This window comes from Prionailurus viverrinus, chromosome B3 (assembly GCF_022837055.1).
Source record: "Prionailurus viverrinus isolate Anna chromosome B3, UM_Priviv_1.0, whole genome shotgun sequence".
Taxonomy (NCBI): domain Eukaryota; kingdom Metazoa; phylum Chordata; class Mammalia; order Carnivora; family Felidae; genus Prionailurus; species Prionailurus viverrinus.
This window is the reverse complement of record NC_062566.1, coordinates 3,050,687-3,076,063: the sequence shown is the minus strand read 5'-3', so window position 1 is coordinate 3,076,063 and position 25,377 is coordinate 3,050,687. Positions and strand designations below refer to the sequence as shown.

The 25,377-nt window shown below is 45.3% G+C and overlaps 1 protein-coding gene across 8 annotated transcripts in view; it reads right to left on the bottom strand.

Moving 5' to 3' along the window:
• Nucleotides 1–25,377, bottom strand: part of NTRK3 (neurotrophic receptor tyrosine kinase 3) — a 551,343-nt gene that overhangs the window by 42,839 nt on the left and 483,127 nt on the right. For all 8 annotated transcript variants that reach the window (XR_007153153.1, XM_047863605.1, XM_047863604.1 and 5 more), the window contains 2 exons: nucleotides 20,653–20,825; nucleotides 17,319–17,562 (listed from right to left, as the gene is read on the bottom strand). Coding sequence is in view for 7 of the 8 variants with exons in the window: in XM_047863605.1 (XP_047719561.1) it covers nucleotides 17,319–17,562; nucleotides 20,653–20,825 (417 nt within the window). In the remaining variant the exon portion in view is untranslated. The remainder of the gene's footprint in view (nucleotides 1–17,318; nucleotides 17,563–20,652; nucleotides 20,826–25,377) is intronic.

The following is a 25,377-nucleotide window of genomic DNA, read 5'->3' as shown; positions in this document are numbered from 1 at the left end:
GTCTAAAATAGCAGCACCAGAACTTTAAAGGAGAGCAAAAAGAAAAACCAATAGATGAGGTAAAGAATGGCTGGGATAGGGAAGAAATTGTGGAGCCAGGCATCACGAAGGCACTGGACAAGAATGTTAAGTGGTCAGGGAATGGAGGGTGGAGAAAAGAATGGGGCAGCTATTAATAAATGTCATTCAACAGTTCCAAAAAGGATTAGAATTTTTAGAGGAAAGGCATTTGAATTTTGCCAAGATGAGATAATTAGTGACCCCCAAAACTTACAGTCAATGAAGTGCTGAGATCAGAAGCCCAAAAATTAAGACAGAAGATAAAAGCAACCTATTTCAGTAGTCGAGGAGACACATGCCAGTTGGAAGGGGCAGAAAGGTCAAATGAAGATTTTTATTTAATGTAGAAGACATAGACCATGGATTTTGGAGTACAAAGAAGGGAGGAAGTCTTCAAGGTTTCAGAGTGGGACAGACACAGTCCCAGAGAGCAGTGGGCTAGAGAGGGCAGGTGACACGTGGTGAGGTGTGAGGGAGGCGAGAAAGAACACAGACGTGAATTTGTAGATATGGAGAGGGTGAAAATTTCATAGCGTCACAGAAATATATACTTGACACACTTCCTCGTGCATGCATAATAATGGCTCTTTACTTTTCTGCTTTATACCCATCTAAGCACTTTCTATTATAGGGTTGACTCAGGATCTCAGAACTGGGGCAAAAGCAAAACTTTGAGGTCACCTACTGCAACCTCATGTTCAATGCAGGTGTCTCTATAACATGTCTAAAATGTGGTCATCTCCATTTCCTGGAAAATTCCCCAGAAATGAAGAACCCACCGTCTTACTGGGTGGTCTGTTCCATTTCCACATGGTACAGGTAACTGCCTTGGGGCATGGTGCTTCACCAACCTAGAGTTTTCTGGCCCTGCCACATCCGGAGGTAAGGGAACATGCTGCAGAGCCCATTTACCAGGCCAAAATGATGGAAAACAATTCCCCAGATGATCTCTGAATGGGATGAAAACTGGTTTTGTGATTTCTGATTGTCCCAAACTGCGGCGCTCTGGAGCACCATCCCAGGTCAGTCATTCACCAAGAGGTACACCTGCCTCCTTGTTTATTTCACTGAGCAGACATTTGCAGAAAGCCTACTGTATATCAGATGTGGAGTTTTGTGACTGGAGAATAAGGCATGGGTGTTGCCCTTTCAGAAATCAAAACTACTGTGAACAAGTATGTGCTGACAGATGTTCTCGAGAATACATTTTCATAATAAAAATGTAAAAAAAAATCACTTCCTACAACATATTTGAGGTATTAGGGCAGCATTCCTCACCTCTGATGACCATGTCCTCTGCTCCGGGCATTTCTTCCCTACCCTTAAGTTTCACCGAATTTGTGTTACATTTTTGGGACTATGTTTGGCCCAAATCACCTTACTGGTGCTGGTTTTACTACCAAACTGGAGATCCCAAACTCTCTGAATTAGAGTCTCCTTGCTTGTTGCCTCCTCTTCCTTAAATATCTTTGCCACAAAGCCCAACTAGAAAAAAAAAATGATGGAGCTGACTTATTATAGGTTCACAGTTCTAACTCTAAAGCCTACCTGACCTCATAGAGACCCTACTGTACTGGTACACTATTGAAAACTTCCTTTCAAAAATGACCTTGCATTCCTTAAAAAGCCTTACCTATGAATCAGCGCACTGAACCCAATCTGCCCTGCCTTATTTTTGTGTGTAATCTGAATAATACTAATTAATCTCTCTGAGCCTCAGTTCACTGGTAGGAATAACAATACTGGCTCAATTGACTTCCAAGTACTTCAGTGATGATCAGAGAGAAGCAGTGGATCTGAGATGGGGGACCAATATTCTTGCCTCAACTCTACCACTAAATAGATGCATGAACTTGAGAGACACCTGCTCCCTCTCTGGGGTTCAATGTCCCCATCTGTTAAGTAAGTGGGTTTGACAAGATGACCTCCAAGTTTATTTCTAGCCAGGATTTCACAAGTTTACCAGCATAGATTGCTTACATAAATTTTACCCAGGCATTTATCAAGGACTCTCATGAAATACTTTTGAACAAAGAGGTCAGTATGTGGAGAAGAAGAGTCCAAATGGCAGGAATCATAACCATAGAATAACTATATTCAAAGAATGCTGATAATTGGGTCAACATCTGCTTGGGAGCAAGACTCCAGCAGCAAATCCAAGCCTTGAGCTATTGTACATTCCAAAAAAAAAATTAAAAATACACTTAATTTCTGGTACATTGTACAGTGATAATAGTTGCAGGTGGCACAGAGCTGGGAGGAAAAGCTATATCTAGACCACAAAGAAACCTTGGTAGAGTGGAATACGGAACCAAATCTAACAAGAAGAAGCCACATTTGCTATACATAAGATCAAAAAAAAAAAAAAAGCCAGCAACAACAACAAAAACATTTAAGTGAAGAGTGAAAAAAAGCAAGCAGAAGATAATTTAAAATGTTGGGATACTAGGGTCATCTCTGTGAACTTGGGCATATAAACCTAAATTAGCCCCAATAATTCAGGCCCATCTGCCAAAATCCTCCCTCTGTAAATGACCCTTCAACACAGATAGATATATTCAATAAACTCACATCGACACCTTATTAGATCTCTTCAACTCTGAGAAGCTAAGGTTTGAGCATGACTAAAAGGATGCAGTAGAATCCTTGAATTGAGAGCACTGATTGGGATGGGATATACCATAACTGGGACAATATGACACAGGTACCACTAATTCCCTTCCCTCTACCCATGGTAGACATCACCAATTAATCCCACATGCTTTTTCACTGATTCTGGATGCAACCGCCAACTTCCTCTTATCATTCTATGCTGAGGAACCACTTTCAGTCTAGGAGAACTGGTACCTTCGGGGCACCTGGGTGGTTCAGTGGGTTAAGCATCTGACTCTTAATTTTGGCTTGGGTCATGATCTCACAGTTTGTGAGTTCAAGGCCTGCATCAGGCTCTGCATTGCTGACAATGCAAAGCCTGCTTGGGATTCTCTCTCTCTCTCCCTTTCTCTGCCCCTCCCCTGCTTACATACACACTCTTTCTTTCAAAATAAATAAACTTAAAAAAAAAAAAAAGAACTGTTACCTGAGATCTACTTGCCATCCCTGTAGCCCACAATAGTTGGCATCAAGGCAATTCGATTTGCAAGCAACAAGTCATGTTTTAGGTATAAAGGATATCTAGCAACATGGAAAGCATTAGCAGTTCTGACAGTAAAGTGACTCCTCTCCATTTAGAAATGAAGAATACAAGCTGGTCTCTTTAAGATCAGCAAAAAATGGCTGAAAACAAGAATATATGCCCAGGTCATCTGTAAGAGCCTGAGTGGTTTCCAGGCCTTCATAGCTCAATTGTACCCTGATTGATGCAAATGAAGAAAGAATATGTCTTTCAGAAGGGGGACTGGCCGGTCATAGAGACCTGGGAAGGGAATGACACGGAATTGGATGGTGGCAGTGTTCATCCCTTCCTGGCTTCTGTCAGGGGAGAGACGTGGACTTCGGCAGAAGACTTGGAGTACTTCTGAACTTCCTGGAAGGTCTCTGTTATCAAATGGATATGGGTATATCAGTCTCCCTTAGCTGGACGCTTCTAATAGTTTGATGCATCTGACTTTCTTGCTTTGACTTCTTCTTTAAGCAACCTTCTCAATATGATCAGTCTTCCCACACAGACTGGCTTATTGGGAGTGAATGCTTTGATCATATAGCCTTTGAATAATCTGGCCCACTGTGTGCATTAATAAGTTGTCCTTCGGGTGCTAACTGAAGTCTCATGGGCGTTTTAATTATTGTGAGACATCCCCTCAGGCTTCTTCACTGATAAGCAGATGTTTGGGCCTTTGGTGGGGAATCAGATCCCAATATATCTACCCAGAGTCCCCACATAATGATTATTGGTGTATGGCAAGTGGGGACTTACAAGGAGCCATTTAAAATGGATTAAATGCTTAGGCCATTATTCCTTACCCATTACAAACATTTGACATGGGATTATATATTTTTTAATTAAGCACTTTCTTCAAGCATTCTCATAAAAACAGAATAGGTTCCTTTGCTTTCTAGGAAACTACAGGCCATGCAGATGCCCAAATAACTCAAGGGCATGAACAAATAAATAAATACAAAGACCAGGAAGCTGGGGGTTTCCCCAATGGGTAAGAAAAAGATCAACTTCAAGAACAAACTGGGCCACAAATCAAAGGTCAATCCTGGCTGTAGAGGTGAAAGAGCGTGACTCAACAAAGAAACGGTAGCCAAGGTTGTCATGGTGATTGGCAGAGTGGGACACATGGCATGCTGACCACCCTTGCCAATCAACTTGAGGACGTTGATGAACTTGACTCATTTTTTCCAGAGTGTACATGATCGTTTTCTTAGCGGACTATACTGGTGGTCATGGTGGTTAAGGGTGGTGATGACAGGGGTCATAAAACCAACAGTACCCAGGCCAACAGTTCAACACTCTTGTATATCCATCATCTCATGTTATGCACAATAACGTGCAGTGACCATCATGCTGCATATGACAAGAGAGAGAAAGGAGGGAGGCCTAGTTAAACCAGCCTTTTATATATATCTATAGTTGTTGCCTATATACATCTATCTAATATCTACATCTATATCTTACCTATATCTCTCTATACAGATATTGTTTGTATCCCCAAGGCTCTAGTGCTCCTGACCCCAAAATCTTCCTTTGGGGCAACAAGGGATGGCACACATTTAGGATGCCTGGAGAATGAGCTCTGATTCTGAAGACCTTCATCTACCATAGAATTCATGGTGTATATTTAGCAGAAGTTAGCTCCTAATTGGAGCCACCAATGCTACAATGGGAAGCTCTATCTTTGAACAAGGAGATGCTTTCTCTTTCCTCCTGGGCTTCCGACAGACCAACTCAAGTGTCTACACCAGTCCCAGAGGAATAAGTGGTTTTGCTTTGTATTTGCCCGAGTTGTCTCGAGGCTCTTTTCCCTTCCAATTTTAGTACCCAGCACCCAAACCCACGATAGGAAATACCTTGCCTTGTAATTTAAAATTATTTAAAATTTCTTATATATAATTTCTACCTTATTCACTTACATAGAATAATAATTACCATCTATTGAGTGCCTAACAGGTATCAGGCAATTTGCATACATTATCTTATTTAATCTGCACCAAAGAAGAAATTGTTTCCCCCTCCCCACCCCCCTCTTTCTCTATCTATTTATCTCTCTGTTTCAGATGAGGATCTAAGGCTTAGAGAATTTATGAAATTTTCCTAAGGTCACATAGCTCATAAGCAGAAGCTCAGAATTCAAAGGAATATCTATCTACTTGACTCCAGAATTAATGGGTGTTCTGCCCACTTTCTCTCAGGTCTTCTCTCACCCCTACCTCAACTTTGTCCTGTGGGATTAGCTAGGCTAAACCTGAAAACAAAACCAACTAGGACTAAAACTCGCGTTCAAAATTTTGAATTTCAGATGCTGTACTGACCCGGTCCTCTGCCTCTTCTTCCTCCTCCCACCCAAGCTTCTCTCCCCCTCCAGTTTAGATAGAGCACCCCCTCCAGTTTAGATAGAGCACAAAGTCTTGGGTTTTGAGGACTAGGAGACAAACAATTCCCTAGAGGAGGAAGTCAAGGGAACACACTGTTCTCTTTACATGCAAATATCTTAATTACAGCTGGTAAAGAAGATATTTGTATGGAAATTTATGTATCTTTATATGTTCTGTATTCAGTTTGCCTCAGAAAAAAAGAAAGGTCTTTTACACTTTGGTAACCCAAACAGGGCCTGTTCAGATACACAGAGGTGTCAGTTGACAGAGGTTCTGCTATCCTGTCCTCCATGTGAGCAGAGAAGAATGAAATGAGACCACATCTGATTCAGGAGCCTCTTGACCCTGCCTCTGTTTCTGGTTTCTTCAGGATGAACTCCAGTGTAAACGTGTCTCAAGTTCTCAGGATTTTCTGATGGGTCATCTCCCTGTCTTTTTTTTTTTCTCCTAGTATCTGTCCCTGTGGAGGTAAGGCTGACTATGACAGAATCCATCCCATACCTTGCATCACCATTATGGACAGAGGATAACAACCAGATTTCAAAATTACAGGGAGATGAGACCAAGTCTAAAAGAGACCACTGGGAACTGCTCTCAGAAAAAGGACATTATTTTTTGGCAGGGCAAGGGAAGGAGATACGTATATTCCACTGAGTCCTCACCAGTCAAGATACACCCAATGAATAAAATACAACCAATAATCTATGAAGAGGCTATACTGGTTTCAATGAGCTTCTTAGCATTGTACTGGTGTTGTAATGTCTGTTTTATAATATAAACCATGTTTATTTCTACTGAAAACATAAGATGAAACAGACTTACCTTACAGCAGCTAGACGTAATTGAGGATGTCCTACTTCTAAAGGGTATTACAAATTAGAAAGAAAAAGATAAATCTCTCACTGATAATGGCTTTCCTTCACCACATCTGGAAAGAATAAGGGGGCACCTGTAGAATCCCAGGAGATGCACCACAATAGAGTGAGTAAACCATCTGTCCGGGGTGGTTTTGATGCTATTCAGCTTGGGGCCACAGGGGTGAAACAAATGACATTTAAGGCTCCTTCCAGCTTCATGTTTCTTTAAAATGGAATGATTTGGCATTTGTTCATCTGTTTCTAACACTCTAGGGATACAAACAGGGTAGGTGGCCTGTGCATTTGTGTAACATCCATCCTGACCCTCGATTTTACTGTTATTCTTTTTTCAAGGTGATGATGAAAACTGCAAGAGACTCTGGGTACCCAGGCCTTGGCCTTCAGTTGACCTTCCAGGCCCCACTGATTCCGATGGCTTCTCTTCCATACTCCACTGCTACTACCAGAGCACGAGGCCTCATTGCTTCTTGCTTGGACTATTGCCACAGATGGCACTATGCCTTGGTGGTCCTGGTTCCCTGCAGCCCACCCTCCACGCCACTGCCCGATGACCTGTCCCCACATGCAGCCTCATTTACACTAAAACAGATGATGCAACTTTCCACGACAGTCCACTGGCACCCACACCAGAACAGCTGGACTTCCAAGGCCTGCCGCAGTGGCCCCGTCCTTCCTTTACAAACATTTCCTTCCACGCGTCTGCACTTTCGGCCCGCTGAGTGACACACTGTTCTAGGTCACCCTCCTGGTGTGGCAGCCTCCAAGCTACCTCCATGTCTTTGCTCATGCTAACTCCCCCCCCCTACCCCCCGATGGGAGTGCCCTCCTAAAATTCAGCCCACTGACCACCCATCAACCCCTTAAGATCCACATCATCCCTCTGATTAAATGGGCCTTTGAAATTGGTAATGGTAACCCCTTTGTATGAGTTTTCCTCCCTCTGGCCTGTTGGGGAGTTACAAATTTTCATCTTGTTTTATATTCCCTGCAAAAAATTTAATTTCCTTGGGAACACAGACTGCATTCTATTCATCCTTGCACATAGTCAGGGAATTGAATTGAATTCTGTTCCCAACATGTGGACTTTCTCAATGGCTAGAGGATTTGGCACAAGGGGAAATGAACCAGCATGGACAAAGTTCAGCAGACGTACAAAGTGGATTCTTCATCATAAGGCCTAAGGCTCTCACACTGACTTTGCTGTTGAGAAATCTCGGGGTCTTCAAAATATCGCCAACCCTTTCTAAGGCTCTTCCATAAAATGGAGGCTAATAATCCCTGGCAGCTTACTTCTTCCCTGCAAGTTCTCAGAAGACCTTCTTCCTTTCCAGGCAGAACAGTAAGAGGCTGGTGTGCAAGCACAAACCCCCACAATCAGCATGTGTAAAATGAGCATTTCTCTTTCAGCTGGTTTGAGTGCGAGGGTTTACATGGTCAACTGATGAGCCGCAGAAAGGCAGGAAAATCAGGTGATATTCAAAGCCAGCTATTCATTCACTGATTCCCTGCTGCTACCAGTCTTGTTCTCATCATCACTATTACGTGTGGCTGGAACACATAGATCTGCCCTAAATCTTAACTGGGGATCCCAGTGCTTAGCCCTGCAGGGCATGGACGTCCCTCCACAAAGTACTGCAAGAGCTCCATGACTGAGTGTAGGTAAGAGATAGAAGAATGCCATGGCCCCATGTTCTTCTACTTCAACTAAAGCACTTTTCTATCTCTCTCTCTCCCCCTATCTACCTTCTCTCTGTCTCTCTCTCTCTGTCTCTCTATCTTATAAGGGTCCATCTGAAGAAAAGATTTACTGCTATAAAAAATGTGTTGGAAAACTATGCAACGAATCCAACCTTGTAAGTTGAGAAGCAAGAGTACTGACCTAAAGTCAGTATCACCAAAGTAAGTGAGGGGCTGAACCAGAACCCAGCCCTTTAAGCCCTATCCAGGAAAAGGATCAGTGAAGGCATCAATGCATCTAAAGATGAAACGGAAGAATACCCACCAAAGTCCAAACCATGAGTTCCCATGAGGTGACAGAAAACAATGCTATTGGTGTGGCCAGTCCCCTGTGAAGAGGTGAGAAACCTCAAGGCAATGACAAAGACAGACAGGAAGTACCTACATTGCATATGATAAATTCAGGTCAATGGCCAGAAACATATTTATCCCATGTCTGTGGTCACAGCAGGGACTAAATCTTCCTGCCTTCTAGTTACCACATTAGTCATGGGACCCCATAAGCAAAGATGGAAGAACACTCCCCAGCACTAGCATTCCTAAACCCCTGTGGGGAGATGCCCAAAATAACTTCTTCACTTTGTTGCTGGAGTCCCATCGATTGTACCTCAACTTCCTGGTCATCATGTCCTCTCCAAATCATCTTCATACCAGATTGCTGGAGTGTTCCATGCCTCAAAACACCAGGCCCCACCCTATATTCACTTCTGAATTTTGTGGAATGCTCTCATTGCAGGTAGATGTCCACAGCACTACCACTGTGTTGGAATAGGAATAACACAGTCTAGGAAAGTTGAAGGTTTGGAAGTGCTGAGATGGACAAAAGAATCCAAGTAATTCCCATCACTGATAAAACATCAAGAAAGTCTTTCCAACAATTCTTATGCCCATCAGGCTGATTTTTGTCCAATTACCTTAAATATCCCAAAGAGCTGAAGAAGAGGAAGAAAAGAAAGCAAATTTCAATCACTAAACTAGATCCAGGTATTATGGGGAGAAGCTATTTCAAGGCTGGAGGTTGTTCCCTTGTTTTATCAGGAAGGGGAAAAGGTGGCTGTGATATTGAACAGCTGTGGTCCAGGGCAAAGCAATAACAGAGAGTGCTTAAGAGGACGTCAGCTTTATTCTTGTATCTTCAGCCCTGTCTCCCTTCTTTTCTAAAGAAACCAAGCCTCGGGCTCAGTTATCATTACCACTAGAACTTAGTCCCATAGAAAGTAAAACCTAAAAGAGACCATAAAACCAGGATCCAAACCCCAGAACTTACAGATGAAAGTAAAGCCTCTAACTGGACGTAGAGCTGTCATTGAGACCAAGATATCCTAAATAGCAGTCCTGTCCCTCAACGAACTTGGATTCCAAAATGTCTGATATTTTTTGTATAATTACTGTGCAAATCCATTGGCTTTAATCAAGGAAACAAGGTCATAATACCTATAATCAGCATACATCTATCCTCCACACCTTCCTCCGTGTTCATTCCTTCTGTAGCTTTGTGCAGCTTAATGGGACTTAGCATTAAAGTTGTATTCAGAATTCACTCAAGATGTGTATAACATGGCACCATGTCTACAGCAGATGTTCTGGCCAACTAAAGCTCTGAGCATGCCCAGATGTCTGCTTATAACCATGTCTCTCTGCTAGAATGGGGCACCCTCTCCCAAGGCAAAAGAAAAGAACATACACATAGTTTAGGGGCTGTGAACATGAGGAGTCCCAAGCCTTCCCTTAGCCTCCTAATCTAAGCTAGTGAACTCTAGTCCTATCAGCATGCTCTCTAAAGACAGTGACCAATGATTGCACAGTTGCAAAAGATTCCTGTAAGAGTCTGGAATTACAAGTTGCTCATAAAGTTGAGTTCCTCAAGAACTTCTTATAGCCCACCTACCCCTCTTCCAGAACACAGGGAACTCTGGAGTTCTGGGGCCTCTGAAAGGTGAATTAAGGATTGCCCTGGGGCAAAGAGATCCAAAGAAGACAGTCTACAATAGGTAGTGGATCCCTTCACCTCCACTTCAACCAAAAAGTCCTACTGGTTTAAGGAACAATGTGGCTAAGTGCAGTGCAGTATTCTGGAGTGGGTCCTTGGACATTAAAAAGGATATTAGTGGGAAAATTGATAAAACTCAAAGTTTAGTTTCATTAACAATTTGCATCGATGTTAATTTTTTTAGTTTTAACAAATGCTGGCCATGTATCATGGACAACAGGAGGAAAAACTGGGTGAAGTACATATGGGAACTCTCTTTATGATATTTGCAACTTTTCTGTAAATCTAAAATTACTCCAAATAAAAATATATCTATAAAAAAAGGAAATGGGGGGCACCTGGGTGGCTCAGTTGGTTGAGCGTCTGACTTTGGCTCAGGTCATGATCTCGCAGTTCGTGAGTTCAAGCCCCATGTTGGGCTCTGTTCTGATGGCTCAGAGCCTGGAGCTTGCTTCAGATTCTGTGTCTCCCTCTCTCCACCCCTTCCCCACTCATGCTCTGTCTCTCTCTCTCTGTCTCTCAAAGATGAATAAATGTTAAAAACGTTAAAAAAAATAATTAAAAAAAAAGAAATGGCACCATCACTTTCCTTAGGAATGGAATATAGACTCCCCCTCTCCCTGCCCCAGCAGAGTTCTCCTCCAGATAAACAGGAATATGGGTAACAAATTATTAGGATATTCAACAAACAGCAAGGGAACAATCAGACCCCGTAACTGGGCTCTGGCCACTGGGCCGCCTGGATGCGATGCTCATCTTCTGATAGAATCAATTTTCCTACCATGGTGCCTGGGCCTACTAAGGAAAACCTAATGGCCGAAAGCCCAGAGACAAGTCTGCCTGAACCCTCTCCAAAATGGGTCTGCGTCCCTCAAGGAGCAGTATTCCCAGCTACTAATCCTCTTCCAGGCAGTTAAGCAGGTGTCAGGACACAGTATTCTTGGCCTTGGAGGAAAGATCTTAAGACTCAGGGCAGTTGGCAGCCACTTGCCTAGGTGGGGATGAACAGAGTTGTGAAAAGACCCATCCTTTTAGCGCTGTTTCAGATTTCCAACTAGGGGGACACCTACTGGAGTAACAACTGGAATGCTCTCCAGCCTGCATCCCACCCCTTGGGAGGAATAACTTCTCTGATTGGTGGGGGCCAGCATGCAGGCCACATCCTTTCCCCCTTCTGATGGGCATCTGTCTATCTACAGAGAACAGAAATGAGCCACAAGAGTTCTGCCCTAGTAGAGCAAAGCCTGAAATATTCCCAGGCTGCCATGATTGGACAGAAAGTCTAGACTGGGAATTCAGTACGAGGAAGCTCATTGTTGTTGCCCAGCGAGGCCACCATCTGCAACTATTTTATCATGATACAAGTGCACATTATAATCTCCATCTGTCTGGATTCTGTGTCTCAAAGGGCTCAGAACTCAGCATCTGAGCAGGGAAGAGGTGTGCCAGATACTGGGTGAGCCTCCCAAAACCCCAACAAAGAGCAAAGGGTATTGATGTCTCTATGTAATCCTGCAAGTCAGCTGGCTTAAATCACCATCACTAGTTTTTAAGGGTAAAAGTAAATTACAAGTTCTTTCACAGCTCTGGCTCCTCCTCCACACACTTCCAGCTATTTGGCTTCCATCTAAGGGCCTCTCTCCACGTAATACAAAAAATGAATTAATTAGTCAACAAAACTTTGAGAATGTATTTTCTTTTCAATTAACTTGGACTCCCTTTGATTTAGAACATTCCCCCTTTCCCCACCTAGTCAACTGAAAGTGTTTTCTTGTTGGTATGCCTTTTTTTTTTTTTTTTGCTTTCCAGGGGCAATGAATGGAAGCACCAAGATGGCAAGTGGGGCCAAGCTCCCCCATTGTTTACAAATGTCACGTGACACCCAGACTTTGCAAGCAGAGGATAAAAGAGGCACCGCAGGATAATCTCTCCATCTTCAGGATGGCAATAGCAGTAGAAAGTAAGTCTATCTTATCTTAACCTTCCTGATACATCATCAGACATGGAATGAGATGCCATTAGAATGGAATGTTGGAAGAGAAAGGAGTTTTGCTTCACCCATAACGTGGCAGAGATTGCCAGCTGCTCACTACCACACATTTTCTTCTCTTCTACCTGAGAACACAGTTACACTCCATTTCTCAGCCTCCCTTAAAAACAGTGAGACCATGCATGTGACTGGGTTCTTGCCGTAAGAGACAGGTCCCTTTTCCAGATCAGACCCATTAATCACATGCATTCTTTCATGTCCATTTCCCCCTTCCAGCTGTGGAATGGGGATGGATGCCTACGGTGACCAAGGACACCACACAAAGAAGAGGGTAGAGCTCCAGCAGCCTGAACAACTGCACAAAGGAGGGCTACTTCTCCAACAAGTTCACCTGCTCATACTGGTATATGACCTACAAATAGGCTTCTATTTGTGTGGGAACCAATATATATACATTTGCATCTATTCGCTATAGCAGGTGGCCTAGCTTAACTAATACACTTGGGTAAGCCTTATTCAAAATGCCCATTTTGGGATTAGGAAGACATTGTATTTTAGCTCCAATAATAGTAACACTAATTAATATTTATTTAACATTTATTATCTCAAGAGCTTTATATTCATTAAGTCTTAATCCTTACAGTAAATGCATATGATATGGACTAGTAGCCCCATTTTACAGTTGGGGACGCTGAAAGGTTAAATACCTTGCCCAAGGTTATCCAGCCTGGAATTATAGGAGCTGGGATGCAAACCAGGTAATGTGGGCCAAGAGCCTATACTTTTCATCACTGGCCATGGGGGCACCATGGCATCCATGAAATCAAATATTCTACCAGTCAAATCAGTTTATTCTAGATTATTCCCACATCCAAATGGGTACTGTTGACATCCTCCCAGGGGTTCCCAGGCACCCTGATCTGGAATCGCCAACTCAGAACCCAGTGCCTTGTTATCAAATGCCAGACATGCCTTCTGTCCCCCTTATGTGTCTCTGCCGACATTTTGGCATACTTCCCCTCATATCTCCTGGACACTTGGCTCCACCCCCTACCAAGACTCAACTCTGACTTGGGGTCATCCTTGACTCTGACCATCACTCACCTGTGTCCTCTGGACATTGTTCCCAGGTACTTATTCCACATGCTTAGATAATGGATTCCCTACAACATCTGCAAAGACTAAGCTCTCCTAGATGGGCATCTGTTTGCCAGTCAGACTACTCTTGGCCTGGCCTAATCTACTTTTTGCCTGACTCTGAAGCCCCATTCTGACTTCATCCATTCATTCCTATTTTTATTGGGCATCTATAAGTGCTAGGCACTGCACTAGGCACAAAGGACAGCCAGGTGAACAGGAAGGCACTCTCCTGGTCCTCTGGGTAAGGAGGATCAGAGCACTGGGCCCTCGGATCCTGTTTTTCCCATATTTCAGCATATCGCCTCCCCCCCCAAAATAAAAATATCTGCAAACATTTCTATTCTGGAATCCCAGATTCCTCCTCTTCAGGACTCTCAAAACTTTCTTTAATTCCAGATTCGACCGCTGACTCCTTACTGTTGTCTGATGTCCTGAGAAAGGTATGATGGCACCAAAACCCCACCCCTGTCCAAGCCAGTTTAAAAGACATCTCAGAAGTGTAGAGTGAGTGATCCACAGGAGGGAAAGGTATCTGTCACTGGGCAGAGTCTTAAGAAGACAGAACAAATGGTCCTGGCACTCTGGTGCAGACATGTGTGTTTTCTCTTTCTAAATATGTAATAGGAAATCAGGCAGCTCACCTTTGTAAACCGTTTGCGTATCACTCATACATGAGCCAGATGGTGCTTCTTGTTTTAAGAAATTAAAAAGTTTTAAAAAGAATGTAAGGAGGAACTTGTCTCCATCTCTCTTTGTTCTTGTGTACACATCATGGAATCTGCGCTGGGCAGACGAACACTTGTATATGTGAGTGTGCACCTGTGTATACACACACACACACACACACACACACACACACACACAATCTCGAATCATCTGCATTTAACTGAATTAGGCACAAGAAACCAGCAAACTCCTAGGCTCAACAGATTTCCGTAACCTACAGTAGCAGAGAGGTGCCAATTTGTCCTGGATGTCGGCTTGCTGAGAGAATCCTTCAGTGTTCTTGCTATATAATAAATCACTGCATTCCCCCCAGAGCCTCAGCTGGTATACCAAACAAAAAGAAATGTTTTGTAAATCACCTGAACATGGACTTCACTCTCAGATTATGAGGACCATATAAACACTAACCAGAGGAACAGGCAAGTACTGATGATCCAGTATTTCTATCAAAGTTGAAACCCTGGGAAGGACATTTTCCAGAGGTGGTCAACTTAAAGACCTTATTCCTCTGGGGCAGCTGCATGATCCCAGTTTATTTTCCAGTGGTCAGGAGGCCCTCCTGTCTGACCTGACAATTACATCTGGAAACCAGATTATCCCTGTGGCTCTCCTGCCTTGGGTATGAAGGGGGACTAAGGAAGATAATATAAGCTATGGTTTATCCATTAAGTAGTGTATTCCAGGCTCTTTACACAAATTAACTTGCTTAACACCAAAATAACTCTGCAAGAGACTATGTTTGTCCTCATTTTTAAAATAAGAAAATTAAAGAGAGTTTAGGGGAAGTGTGTTGGGGTCCCATGGCTGCTAATGGTGGCATTAGGTAACATTAGGTCCCAATGCAGAATACCTTTGTCACCCTCGTATCTTCCAACATGGATAACAAGACTTCAAAGTTCATTACTGATGTGACCTCTGGGAAATCTACTTCTGCCTTTTGTTTTACAGAAAGTGAGGGCGGGGGAGCTGTGCATAGGTTAGGACATCGTGAGCAACTGAACATGAAGATACGATACAGGCTGCTCTCGGAATATGGAGAGTATAATATCTACCACCATCAGTGGGATGCGCAGTTTTCCCGCGGTGCACTGTTTTTACTACCATAACTCTCTTTTTTATTTCATACTCCTTGGGACCAAAGACATACATTTTCAAGCCAGCTGGCCTCAGCTTATGCCTGGCTTAGAACTCCTGAAAAAAGCAATTCCAGATACCTGGAGAGTGGACGTTTTCCACCTCACTCTCCCTTCCTCAAATTCCAATCAGCCCTGGCGCCCACAGGAAGGAGATGGATCTGCCCCTTGTTGCTCTCCCAGGAGTAAAGAGCATCAGTTCTTAGTTGTTAAAGCAAGAGGAAAGCCGTGTCATTTGGTGACTGATAGAGGTGATTTTTTTTTCTTTACTCTTCTGAATCAGAATCAAGAAATAGTAAGTGCACTCCTTGAAGTGAGCTTGAAAGCTGAGTCTGCACACATTCTGGTCAGATATTATTTCCCAAGACCATGGTAAAGCCAGCTGAGAACAGATTGGCATAATCACACATCTGCCTCACACAGAAAAACGATGATCCTTCCCTTGCTTTTATCAACACCAACATAAATCCGAGCTCAGCCAGACAGGCCAGCAAACCCCATTACACAGAACGCAAAGCAATTAAATGGTGCCAACTCCAGCCAGACTCAAGAAATCTATGGCTCATGGCCCTTAGTAATGATACCAATGTCTCTCTTGGAAATGAGTGAAAAAATTAGTCTAGATGCTAAAGAAAGTCTCCGCTTTGGTATTTCCTGGCAGGTCTGCCCTGGCCATCCATTTGTGGCTACTGCTACGTTATACTCTCTTCTCCATATCTGGGGATGTTGGATAGGGCAGGTGGCTCAAGATATGGCCCAGCTTGCTCAGATATACTACCTTCCCAGAAGCCCTTTGGTCTTCTTTGCCTCATATTCTCTCCTGATGGTATATCATCTGCCATCCTTTGGTTGTACCATGAACAAATCACTTCTAACCACAAAGGGCATTTCTTAAATATTTCATTTTTCTTCAGGCCCTGGCTAAAATGAAGTGTCTCGAGTGATCAGTTTTAATGTCTTGGGCAATGTTGTTTAGGCAAAGCCACCAGGAGCATCCAGATAGAACTGATCTGTATATGCCACCCCCAAACTCCCCACCTCCTCGTCCATCATGCCTAGGCTGACAGGACAATCATATCTGAGCTCTTCCACTCATAATATGATCGTTCATTCCCTACATTGATTCCCCACAATGGCTGCCATGCCTCTTGACCTCCAGAAGTTTGTCCCACCCTTCTCTTATGCCACCTATCCAAACTCTTCACCCATTCGATGTCCCTGAAGTAAAATTTACGTATCTCATGAGGCATGTGCCTTCCGATCGTTTTTCAGAAATTACCCGATCTCTGCATCTCAGGCTGCACCCATGTTTCCCTCTTTCAGGGTCAATGACACTCATGCCCACTTGTCCTTTCCCTGGCAATAAAAACACTGTCAAAACCACTCAAATCCATTAGAAGGGGATTTCCAAAGACTAAGGGAGAAAATAATTCTGGGAGAAAAATAAGATACCTATTAACGTATAGAAGTAAAATTGAACGTGATATCTCCTCTCACAATCAGAAAGCTTTTGTTAAAGCCAACCTGCATCTCTCTCAAAAGTTGGCAACAATAACATGCTTTCTTGCTTCCTCTTTCCTAAATCATTGGGGTGATCGTGCTCAGCACCTCATTAACGATTTTTGCTACTTTACTTTGGGTTCTGACTTCTCATTAAGATCTGCCTTTGAAGGCAAGATAAGCCTACCCAGTCACCAGATAATTTCAGAGAATAAAATGTGTTGTGGGTAAGGCTGGATCAGGGACTGAGGTGGAAGGTGTTAAAATGTAGTACCAAGTTGAGCTTGAATATGTGTGCATTTGGGCATACACATATACGTATGGGTCCATTTGCATGAAGAATGAGTATTGATGCAAGTAAGAACACGATGCATATGTCATTGCAACGGAAGAATATATTTGAGCTAAATGTCCAAAGGGAAGGGAGGCGTGAGCTATCAAGAGAATAATACACAGGTATGTCAAAAAGCAGAAGTGGCCAAAGGATGACCATTGCGTGTATGTCTGGGCACGGGTGCGCATGTGTGTTCTCTCGAGTGACAGGGTTAATGGACAATGACAAAGACATGTGAGCGAGGTGCTAGTTCTGCTGCTGAGTCCTGCAGCTGGAAAAGCCACCTTACCCTGTAGTAATCGGTGCTGTAGACATCTCTGGACATGCCGAAGTCCCCGATCTTCACCAGCAGATTGGCTCCAACCAGGCAATTCCTGGTGGCCAGGTCCCGGTGCACAAAGTGCTGGGAGGCCAGGTACACCATGCCTGAGGCAATCTGACTGGCGATGTGGAGCATTTGGGAGAGACCCAGCTCGCCTTTCGCCTGGCGTGGCTGCCCGTCCACAAGGATCATAGCATCTGGCCCATGGGCCCTGTGAAGGGTGGGAGAGAAGACAGGGGACAGGAGAATTCAGGAGATCAAGGGGAGTAGTCTTCTGGATGCCGTGATCTCTGGAATACGCCACAGACATGGATAAAATCTCTCCTAGCCTACTTATTACCTAGTCTTATCTACCCAATATTACATCATGTGAGTGTGGATATGAGTACAACCAGGTTCCCAGCTAAGATGATGCAGACATACTCTAATGGATCAGGAAATACATCTACTCTTTTAAACATCTTAACGCTATTCAGGAGTTTCCTGGGTTCTAGATATCTACTACAGAATCGTTAAAAAACAAACAAACAAACAAAAAAAACAATAGCTAACTCTTACAGAGCCCTTACTGTTCCAAGCACTGCTTTAAGGACCCTACATCTATTAATTTACTTAATCCTCCCACTCCAATTTTGAGATAAAGAAACTGAGGCACAAAATGATCAGATCACCTGGCCAAAGTCACAGTAGTGCCGCAGTGGCCTTATGGGTAATCAGGAGGCCGACTGAAACCAGGCGACGTGTGGCTCTGGAGAGCTTTAAACTTCAGGGAGCATCATCCAGAGGGCCAACTGAACAGAACCCTGGGCTCCTCCCCCTATGATTCTGATTGGCTAGGTGGAGCTTGAGTATTTGCATTTCCCACAAGTTCACGGTGCTGATGCTGCCAGTGGGCAGTCCACACTGTTGATTAGCAGGGGTCTTGAGTCCACATTCCTACCCTGACCACCATGCTGCCTAGGACTGGGTAACTTTTGTTGGTGGCAGAGCCGGTTGGAGAGACCCTATGACCCTGAAGCCAAGGCCTCTAAAGACTCGGTTGCCCCTCCATCCCAAATTAAGGCCCAGATTTGTTATCCTAATGCCTTGCCTTGTCATATCGGTCACTTTCAGTATTCACTCTTTTTTCCAGAAAGCCCAATGAGCCGTAACCATACCCAGAGCCCTTATTTATGAAGTTGTGGACCAAGGAGCCCTGGTATACAGAGAGGCCTCAGCCTGTTTTACTGCTTCTCCAATTTCCACTGAAAGGAGTCATTAAATATGAACACATTCATTTTACTGTCTCCTGTGGGATCTGCCTACTTCACCCCTCCAAAAGAGAGCTACGGCATCAGCTCACAAAGAAGGGGCATCAGCCAGCAAGCCTGCAATCTTGTCTACCAGGAGAGGACACTGCAGCCTGCCCCCTAAGAGCCACCAACTGCCTTCTAGCCTCTTTTTCTCCCTCCTCCCTTATATTGGGAATGACAGTGGCACACAGAGGCACCAGGAGCTCTCTGTAGCCCCGTGTGTGGCACATGGGGCTAAAGGCACCACTGAATCTGTGGTGAGGGCTTGGTGGAAAATGGAGCATGTCCCTCTGACCATTCCAGGGGGTGCGAGCACAGCCTAAAGATCCTCAATACTGAGAAACAGCACTGCCTGTGTTAGTGACTGGTTCACAGCTCTGATAAAATGGTAATTGTAATAATTTAATAGTAGCTCTCACAGACTGAAAACCCAGCTACATGGAAAACTCATCCAAGTAGTATACAAATATAATCATTCAGTACTCATAACAGCAAACATCTGAAGCAGTTATTAACAGTCTTGTTTCCTAGGAAAGAGAATTAAGGTTTAAGAACTTGCTCTACGTTACATGGGTAAGATGTGACAAATTCAGGATGCGAACCCGGGTCTGTCTTATGATAAGGGCTGAGATCTCCAAGAGAGGAATAAATTTCGCTGTGAAAATCCAAGTTCAGAAGGTTCCAAACACCCTACAGATACTTTCCACTCCTCGGGGGCCATTTTTTGGAAATCCAGCTCATAAGAAAAGTTCATTATCTGCTACGGGCCCTTTCCATTCCCCCTTAAAACCACAGCGCCCAAGGAATGTCTCACTTCAAGGACATGCTCATCAGTTTTTGGTGAGTAGCCACAGTGTTCTATGACTTACATTCGAATTCTGAAAATGTCACTATGGGCCATGGGATTCAATGGAGTTCAAAGGTGGCTAAGACTACACCCTAAGTGTCTAGGGCCTGGTTGTTCAAACCTGCTTCCTGGGACCCTGAATTCCACAGATCCTCACACATGGCTGCCCCCTCCACATCTGGGCACTACTTGGAAGTGGCAGATGTAGGAAGCTGAAGAGTGTTAACTCTGCTCTAGTGGTGAGAAGCTGTCCTCCCTGGGGAAGATAGAGTCTGCCCCCCACCAGAACTTCCACCCCCTGCAACCCCATCCAGAACTCCTGGCTGGGGTTCCATTCTCTTACCAGTTCCCTCAAGAGGACCTCAAAATCCAGATGATCTAGATCCAGGTTTGGGGAAACCCTCTTACCACAAATCCGATCTTTCTAGAATAGTGCCATCCCATTGAACTTTTTGTTCATAAAAATATCATATACTACACTGTCTAACATGGTAGCCACTGGCCACATGTGACTACTGAGTACTTGAAATGTGGCTAGTGCGACCAAGGAAATGAATTTTTGAATTCTATTTAAGTAGTGTAAATTTAAATTCAAATATCCATATGTAGCCAAGGTACTGGGTAGCACGGTTATAAATTTATCCAAGGAAAATCTGCTGTTCTTTTTCAACCATCATGGCCTCCTGATGAGCTTGTAACCTTGGGTCTTCTTATTCATCATGAAAAAAGTCTCCACCACGAAGTTTTCCAGGAGGGGTGTAATTAGCTCTACTTTGCGGCACTAAGAAATGTAAGGCACAAAGTGAGAAAGCTATTCAGAGAATCAGGAGAAAGGGCGGTTCTAGAGTCTCTAAGCTGAGAATTACAGGCTGGTAGGGGCTCCCTCCTCAGACTCATTCCAGAGCCTTCTCTTGTGGCCAGTCTACTTTGTGATCAGGAAGAAAATACTCCCTTGTCACGGCCCCCTCAATGTTACCCACCAGAAATCAGTGACGAAGGTCTGAAGTTTGCTCCTCAGGAGATGGTATGGAAGATTGAACAGCTACGCCTCATTTCTAATCCCCAGACTTAAGTGGGGGTAACTTCTGACTCTAGGTGAAGTACAGGGGTTCAGCGGAGCTGGGTGGGGGGACTAGGGGTGGGGACCGCAGTCCTTGCTTACCTGAGGAACTTGTTGAGGTCTCCGTGCTTCATGTACTCAAAGACCATGATGAGTGGGTCACCGTCGCCACACACACCATAGAATTTGACAATGTGCTCGTGCTGCAGGTTGGTGAGCAACTCAGCCTCCCTCTGGAAATCCTTCCGGGCAGCCAGGGTGGGATCCTTCAGGGCCTGGAAACAATGCACGACATGCTTTTCAGCAACCGGAGGACCAGGGCCTGTCTGTTCCCCTCATGGGAATAAACGTGCCCATAATAAAGACTGCGGGTTCACAACAAATCATGTCATCTCTCATGAAACAGAAACCAACTTTCTGACCCTGTCTCCCATCCACCGGCCAGTGATTTCAATTCATGTTCATCTCAGAGCCTTACACTCCCCCCAAGGTTGGTGTGAACGGCAGAGGGAAGGAGCTGTGGAGGTGGAAAATCTGACAAAGGTCTCTTCCCCTAAGGCTTCCTTCAAGAAATGGTCCCACAGCTAAAAGACACAGTGGGAAAACCACTGCCCCATTGCTTGAACTCTACAAATTAGCCTTTGCCCAGAGCCTACCAGAAATCAGGCAGGCAACATAATAAAGTCTCCTTGTTCTTTCTACTTCTTGAGTTTAGATGGTGAAGGAGTACGTATTTGCAGAGAAACATGAATGTGTTGGCTTCTAGAAGGCGCCTGTGTCCTCCTAGTAGGAAGGTGAAGGAGGCACTGGAGAGTGAGTGGGGCTGCAGCTATGGGGAAGGCAGTGAACAGGAAGCAGCCTCCGGGTCCACTCAGGACCAGAATGGGGTGAAGTCCCTCCAAGTCCCAGAGCGGGATGGGGAGGTGGGCATCCGGTGGCCACTAAAATGCCACGATGTAGCCCCTGTGGGGAGGGAGAACCCAGGAAGAGTGGGAGGCATCAGACCTGCCCCAGGGCCCAGGAAGATAAATGGGCAAGCAATGGCCAGGAGGGGTGTCAGGTAGGAGTGTGGTGGCTCCAGCACAAGAAGGGGACCGTGAGACTGATGTGGAAGACGCTGAGCACATCGAGGGATCGTGGACAGGGCACTGCCACGGGGATGCAGCCATGTTAGGCCAGAGGAGCATGACCAATGAAGGAGAGGGCCCCTTCCTGCAGGAGACACGGCCTGGGCAGGTGTGCGCACACATTTCTTTGGGCTTCCTCAACTTCCCCACAAGCTCAGAAGGCAAATGGGGCCAAACAACACCCACTTCCTTCAGCCAACACGGTTTAGTAACCTCATGGGACACAACATGAGGCAATGAGGCGGGGGAGGGTGAAGTATGCACACTATGTTCAGATTAGTGAAATCCAGACTGGCATGAGATGGGTTTGCATTTCTCTGCCAAGCATGTGGCCTTTTTGGTGATTTAGGCAGACTGCGCTCCCCCGTAGACCGTGGTACCACCAAAAGCCCCCCCACCCCCTCCCCCGCGGCCCCAGCGAGGTCTTTCTCCAGCCACCGCAATGCCCGTTAACTGAAATCCACAGGGCTGCCTAGGCTGACAGCGCTGTGGGAACATGAATATGCAAGCCTCATATCTAGGGGGCCCATCAGACCTCATCAGTCATTAGCACACATTACTGATGATGGACTCGGCACCAGAAGGGCCCTAAACATCACCAGCTTCCACCTGCTCCTTTCTAGAGTTGGGAGAAACTGAGGCCCAGCCCTGTCTGGGAGTCAGTCCACATTCACACGTCTGAAATGACAGAAGCGTACAGTTAAACAGGACCTCAGCCCCTCTCGACCCCCAGAGTTCAGTGGCAGTGCCTCTAGCCGCGGTCTCTCAGCCAGAGGTCAAATCCACTCCAACTTCAACCAATACCACCTTTCATTCTTTTCAAAATTCGGAGCTTTCACCAAAAACGTGTTTGAGTAAACGATTCTACTATTGACAGAAATGTTGGAATTGACCCAGTGTAGCTTTCCCACGTGACAGGTCAGGAAACTGAGGTCTAGAATGGGGAAGTGACTTGCCAAAGACCATGCCAAGAAGCCATAGCTTGAATCTGGAGCCCAGGATGCTTTCCTGTGCAGCGCACCTGCTGGATTAACTTACCAGATGAATCGGTCACTAGGTATGTCCCCAAGGGAACAGTGGGCACAGAAGTTAAACAGTGTGAAAGGGCAGAGGAGAAGGCCAGGAAAGGCGAGAATGTGGCCTGATGGCAGAGACGCCAGGCCCCACAAGGATGCTGAGCTGGTGGTGCAGACCCAGACCGGAAGGAAGGTGGGCGGTCCAGCCCATCGCTGACTTTGCCGCCTCTGATCTCATGTGCGCTCCTCTTCTGCTCTGGCTGCCTTCTCAGGGAAGCTACCCAGTAATGAAGGAGTAGGCTGCTGTGTGCCCACGTCCAGCAGTAACAATGGCATTTACAAAGCCTTCTTGCTATGGGTGGAAGAAAGCAGGGTCATGGTGAGACAGGGTCCTCTTGGTGACCCAGCTCCTGAGCTGCATGGGCTGGGCCATGGGCAGAGGATGACTGCCGGTGATTTATTTATTTTCATGAAGAATAAGAGGGGGGAGAAAAAGAGGAACCCAGCATGGGTGGGATAGAGGACTACAAAGATTTATGTGAATGCTGGATTTACGAGAAGGAAAAGTAGATCAAATTTGGGGCCAGCCAAATGGCCTCTCTCCATCTCTGTAAATCATTCTCTTGCACCGTCTGGACACCAATGGCAGTCACGGGATATTTCCGTTCTCAGCTCTCAAGCAATGCCAGCCAGCATCCCCAAGCCTGGCACCCTACACTGCCAGGAGGACAGAGGCTCCTCATTTGGGAGACGGGGCACAAAGCAACCGCTGTCTCCTAGTCTCGCCACAGCCTTTCTCTGCTGCCAGTTCCCTCTCTGCCTTCACACTGGGATTTCCGGTTCCTGGGTCCAACCTGAAGCTCCTATGTAACTGGCAAGAAGTCGGGTTTGGTATCTGGGGTCCAGGGATGCACATGGCCCCAACCCCTAGGGATAGATGCATCTGGGACAGAGATGACAGGAGGAGACTAACGAGGAGGAAAACCAGCTCAGAGACTCTCCTGCACTGTTCGGGGGCATCCACACACCCAACCCCTTCCTCGGGGCTGGGAAACCTCAAAGTGGATCACCAGTCAGTGGCACCGGTGAGCGCCGGGGGCAGAACTGGTGCTCATCACGGCTGCCAACCATTATTGCAGGGAGTTGGGTCTCACCGACGGGTCTCTGAAGCCGAGGCGGCTCCTACCTAGGTCCTTTGAGCAGTATCCATAGAACAAAGAGATCTGGAATTTGCCCCCTAACTTGTCTCCTTTCTTGTCCCCCCAAATTTGAGGACAACACACTTTCTGATCTTCCTCTCTAAGTGTGCCATCTCTCACGTCCCCCCCCCCCCCCCACCAGGCCTGGGTCCCACTGGGGCCCCTTGGTCACATGGAAGGGAAGCCATCCTGACGGCAAGAACACTCGAACTTCTCAGTAGCTCCCGACTCTGTCAAGGTCATTTAACATCCTCCTCTTGTCCAGCCTCAGGGCTGCCGCCTTCCAGTTTCCTTTTCTCTTGCAGGGGGGTGGGGGTGGCGTGGAGGGATAGTTCAAAGTGTTTGGTTTCATATTGCATTCGCACACCGAAACCCATTTAATATGTGCGGGGATGCACGCATTTCTAAACGTCCAAACTTTTAATATTCAAACACGCGCACGTCAATTAACACTTTTTAAGTATAAAAATCATGGGGTGCCTGGGTGGCTCAGTAGGTTGGGCGTCCGACTTCGGCTCAGGTCATGATCTCGCGGTTCGTGGGTTCGAGCCCTGTGTCGGGCTCGGCGCTGACAGCTCAGAGCCTGGAGCCTGTTTCAGATTCTGTGTCTCCCTCTCTCTCTGCCCCTCCCCTGTTCATGCTCTGTCTCTCTCTGTCTCAAAAATAAATAAACGTTAAAAAAAATAATAATTAAGTATAAAAATCATCTTTCTCTTAGTCTGAAAATCCGCAGTCACTTCTTGCTGACACTCTCAAACGATTTTATGAGAGAGGAAGATGGGTAGTTATTACAGACATGGATGCCCTTCTCTCATCTGTCTTCTTAGCTTAAAACTGGCCATTGGCTTCCTGCTGTTTTCAGGATAAAATCCAAACCCCTTAAGACAGTTGATAGGCTCCAAACGTCAGGTCTCCCCATCTCTCTCTGCCTCATTTCCTCCCATACCCTCTTCCCCTTTATTCGTTACACTTCAGTCTCATTGGTCTTTCTGTCCTTTGTACCCACCAAACTTTTACCTGCTTCAGGCCCTTTGCACATGCTGTTCTTTTGTCCAGAAAAACTCTCCACCCAGTTATATCCACATGACTGGCCAAATTCACTGGTACTGTCCATCACCCTCTGAGGAACATCCTGACTGGCATCTATTATGCCCTGAATACTCACTGCTAATTGGATACTCAGACAGATACTTCTGTCCCAGAGGGGAGCTTGCCAGGGGTCAGCTCTGATTGTTTCCCAAAATCATTTATGATCCATCTGTTAATGTCATTGCTTAATGTAATGAAACGTCATAGAAAGCAATGAAATATGAGTACAAAATGTTGGCTGTTTTTATGGAGCCTGAGATGAAGACTTTAGAGAAACCTACTAAAGGTCGGTGTTTAGAAAGTGTTAAGAATAAGAGGAAAACCTATGTTTTTAAGAAATTGGGAAAACAGTAAAAATCTGAGATTCTGCACTTAAAAATGTTTTAAGTGCCTATT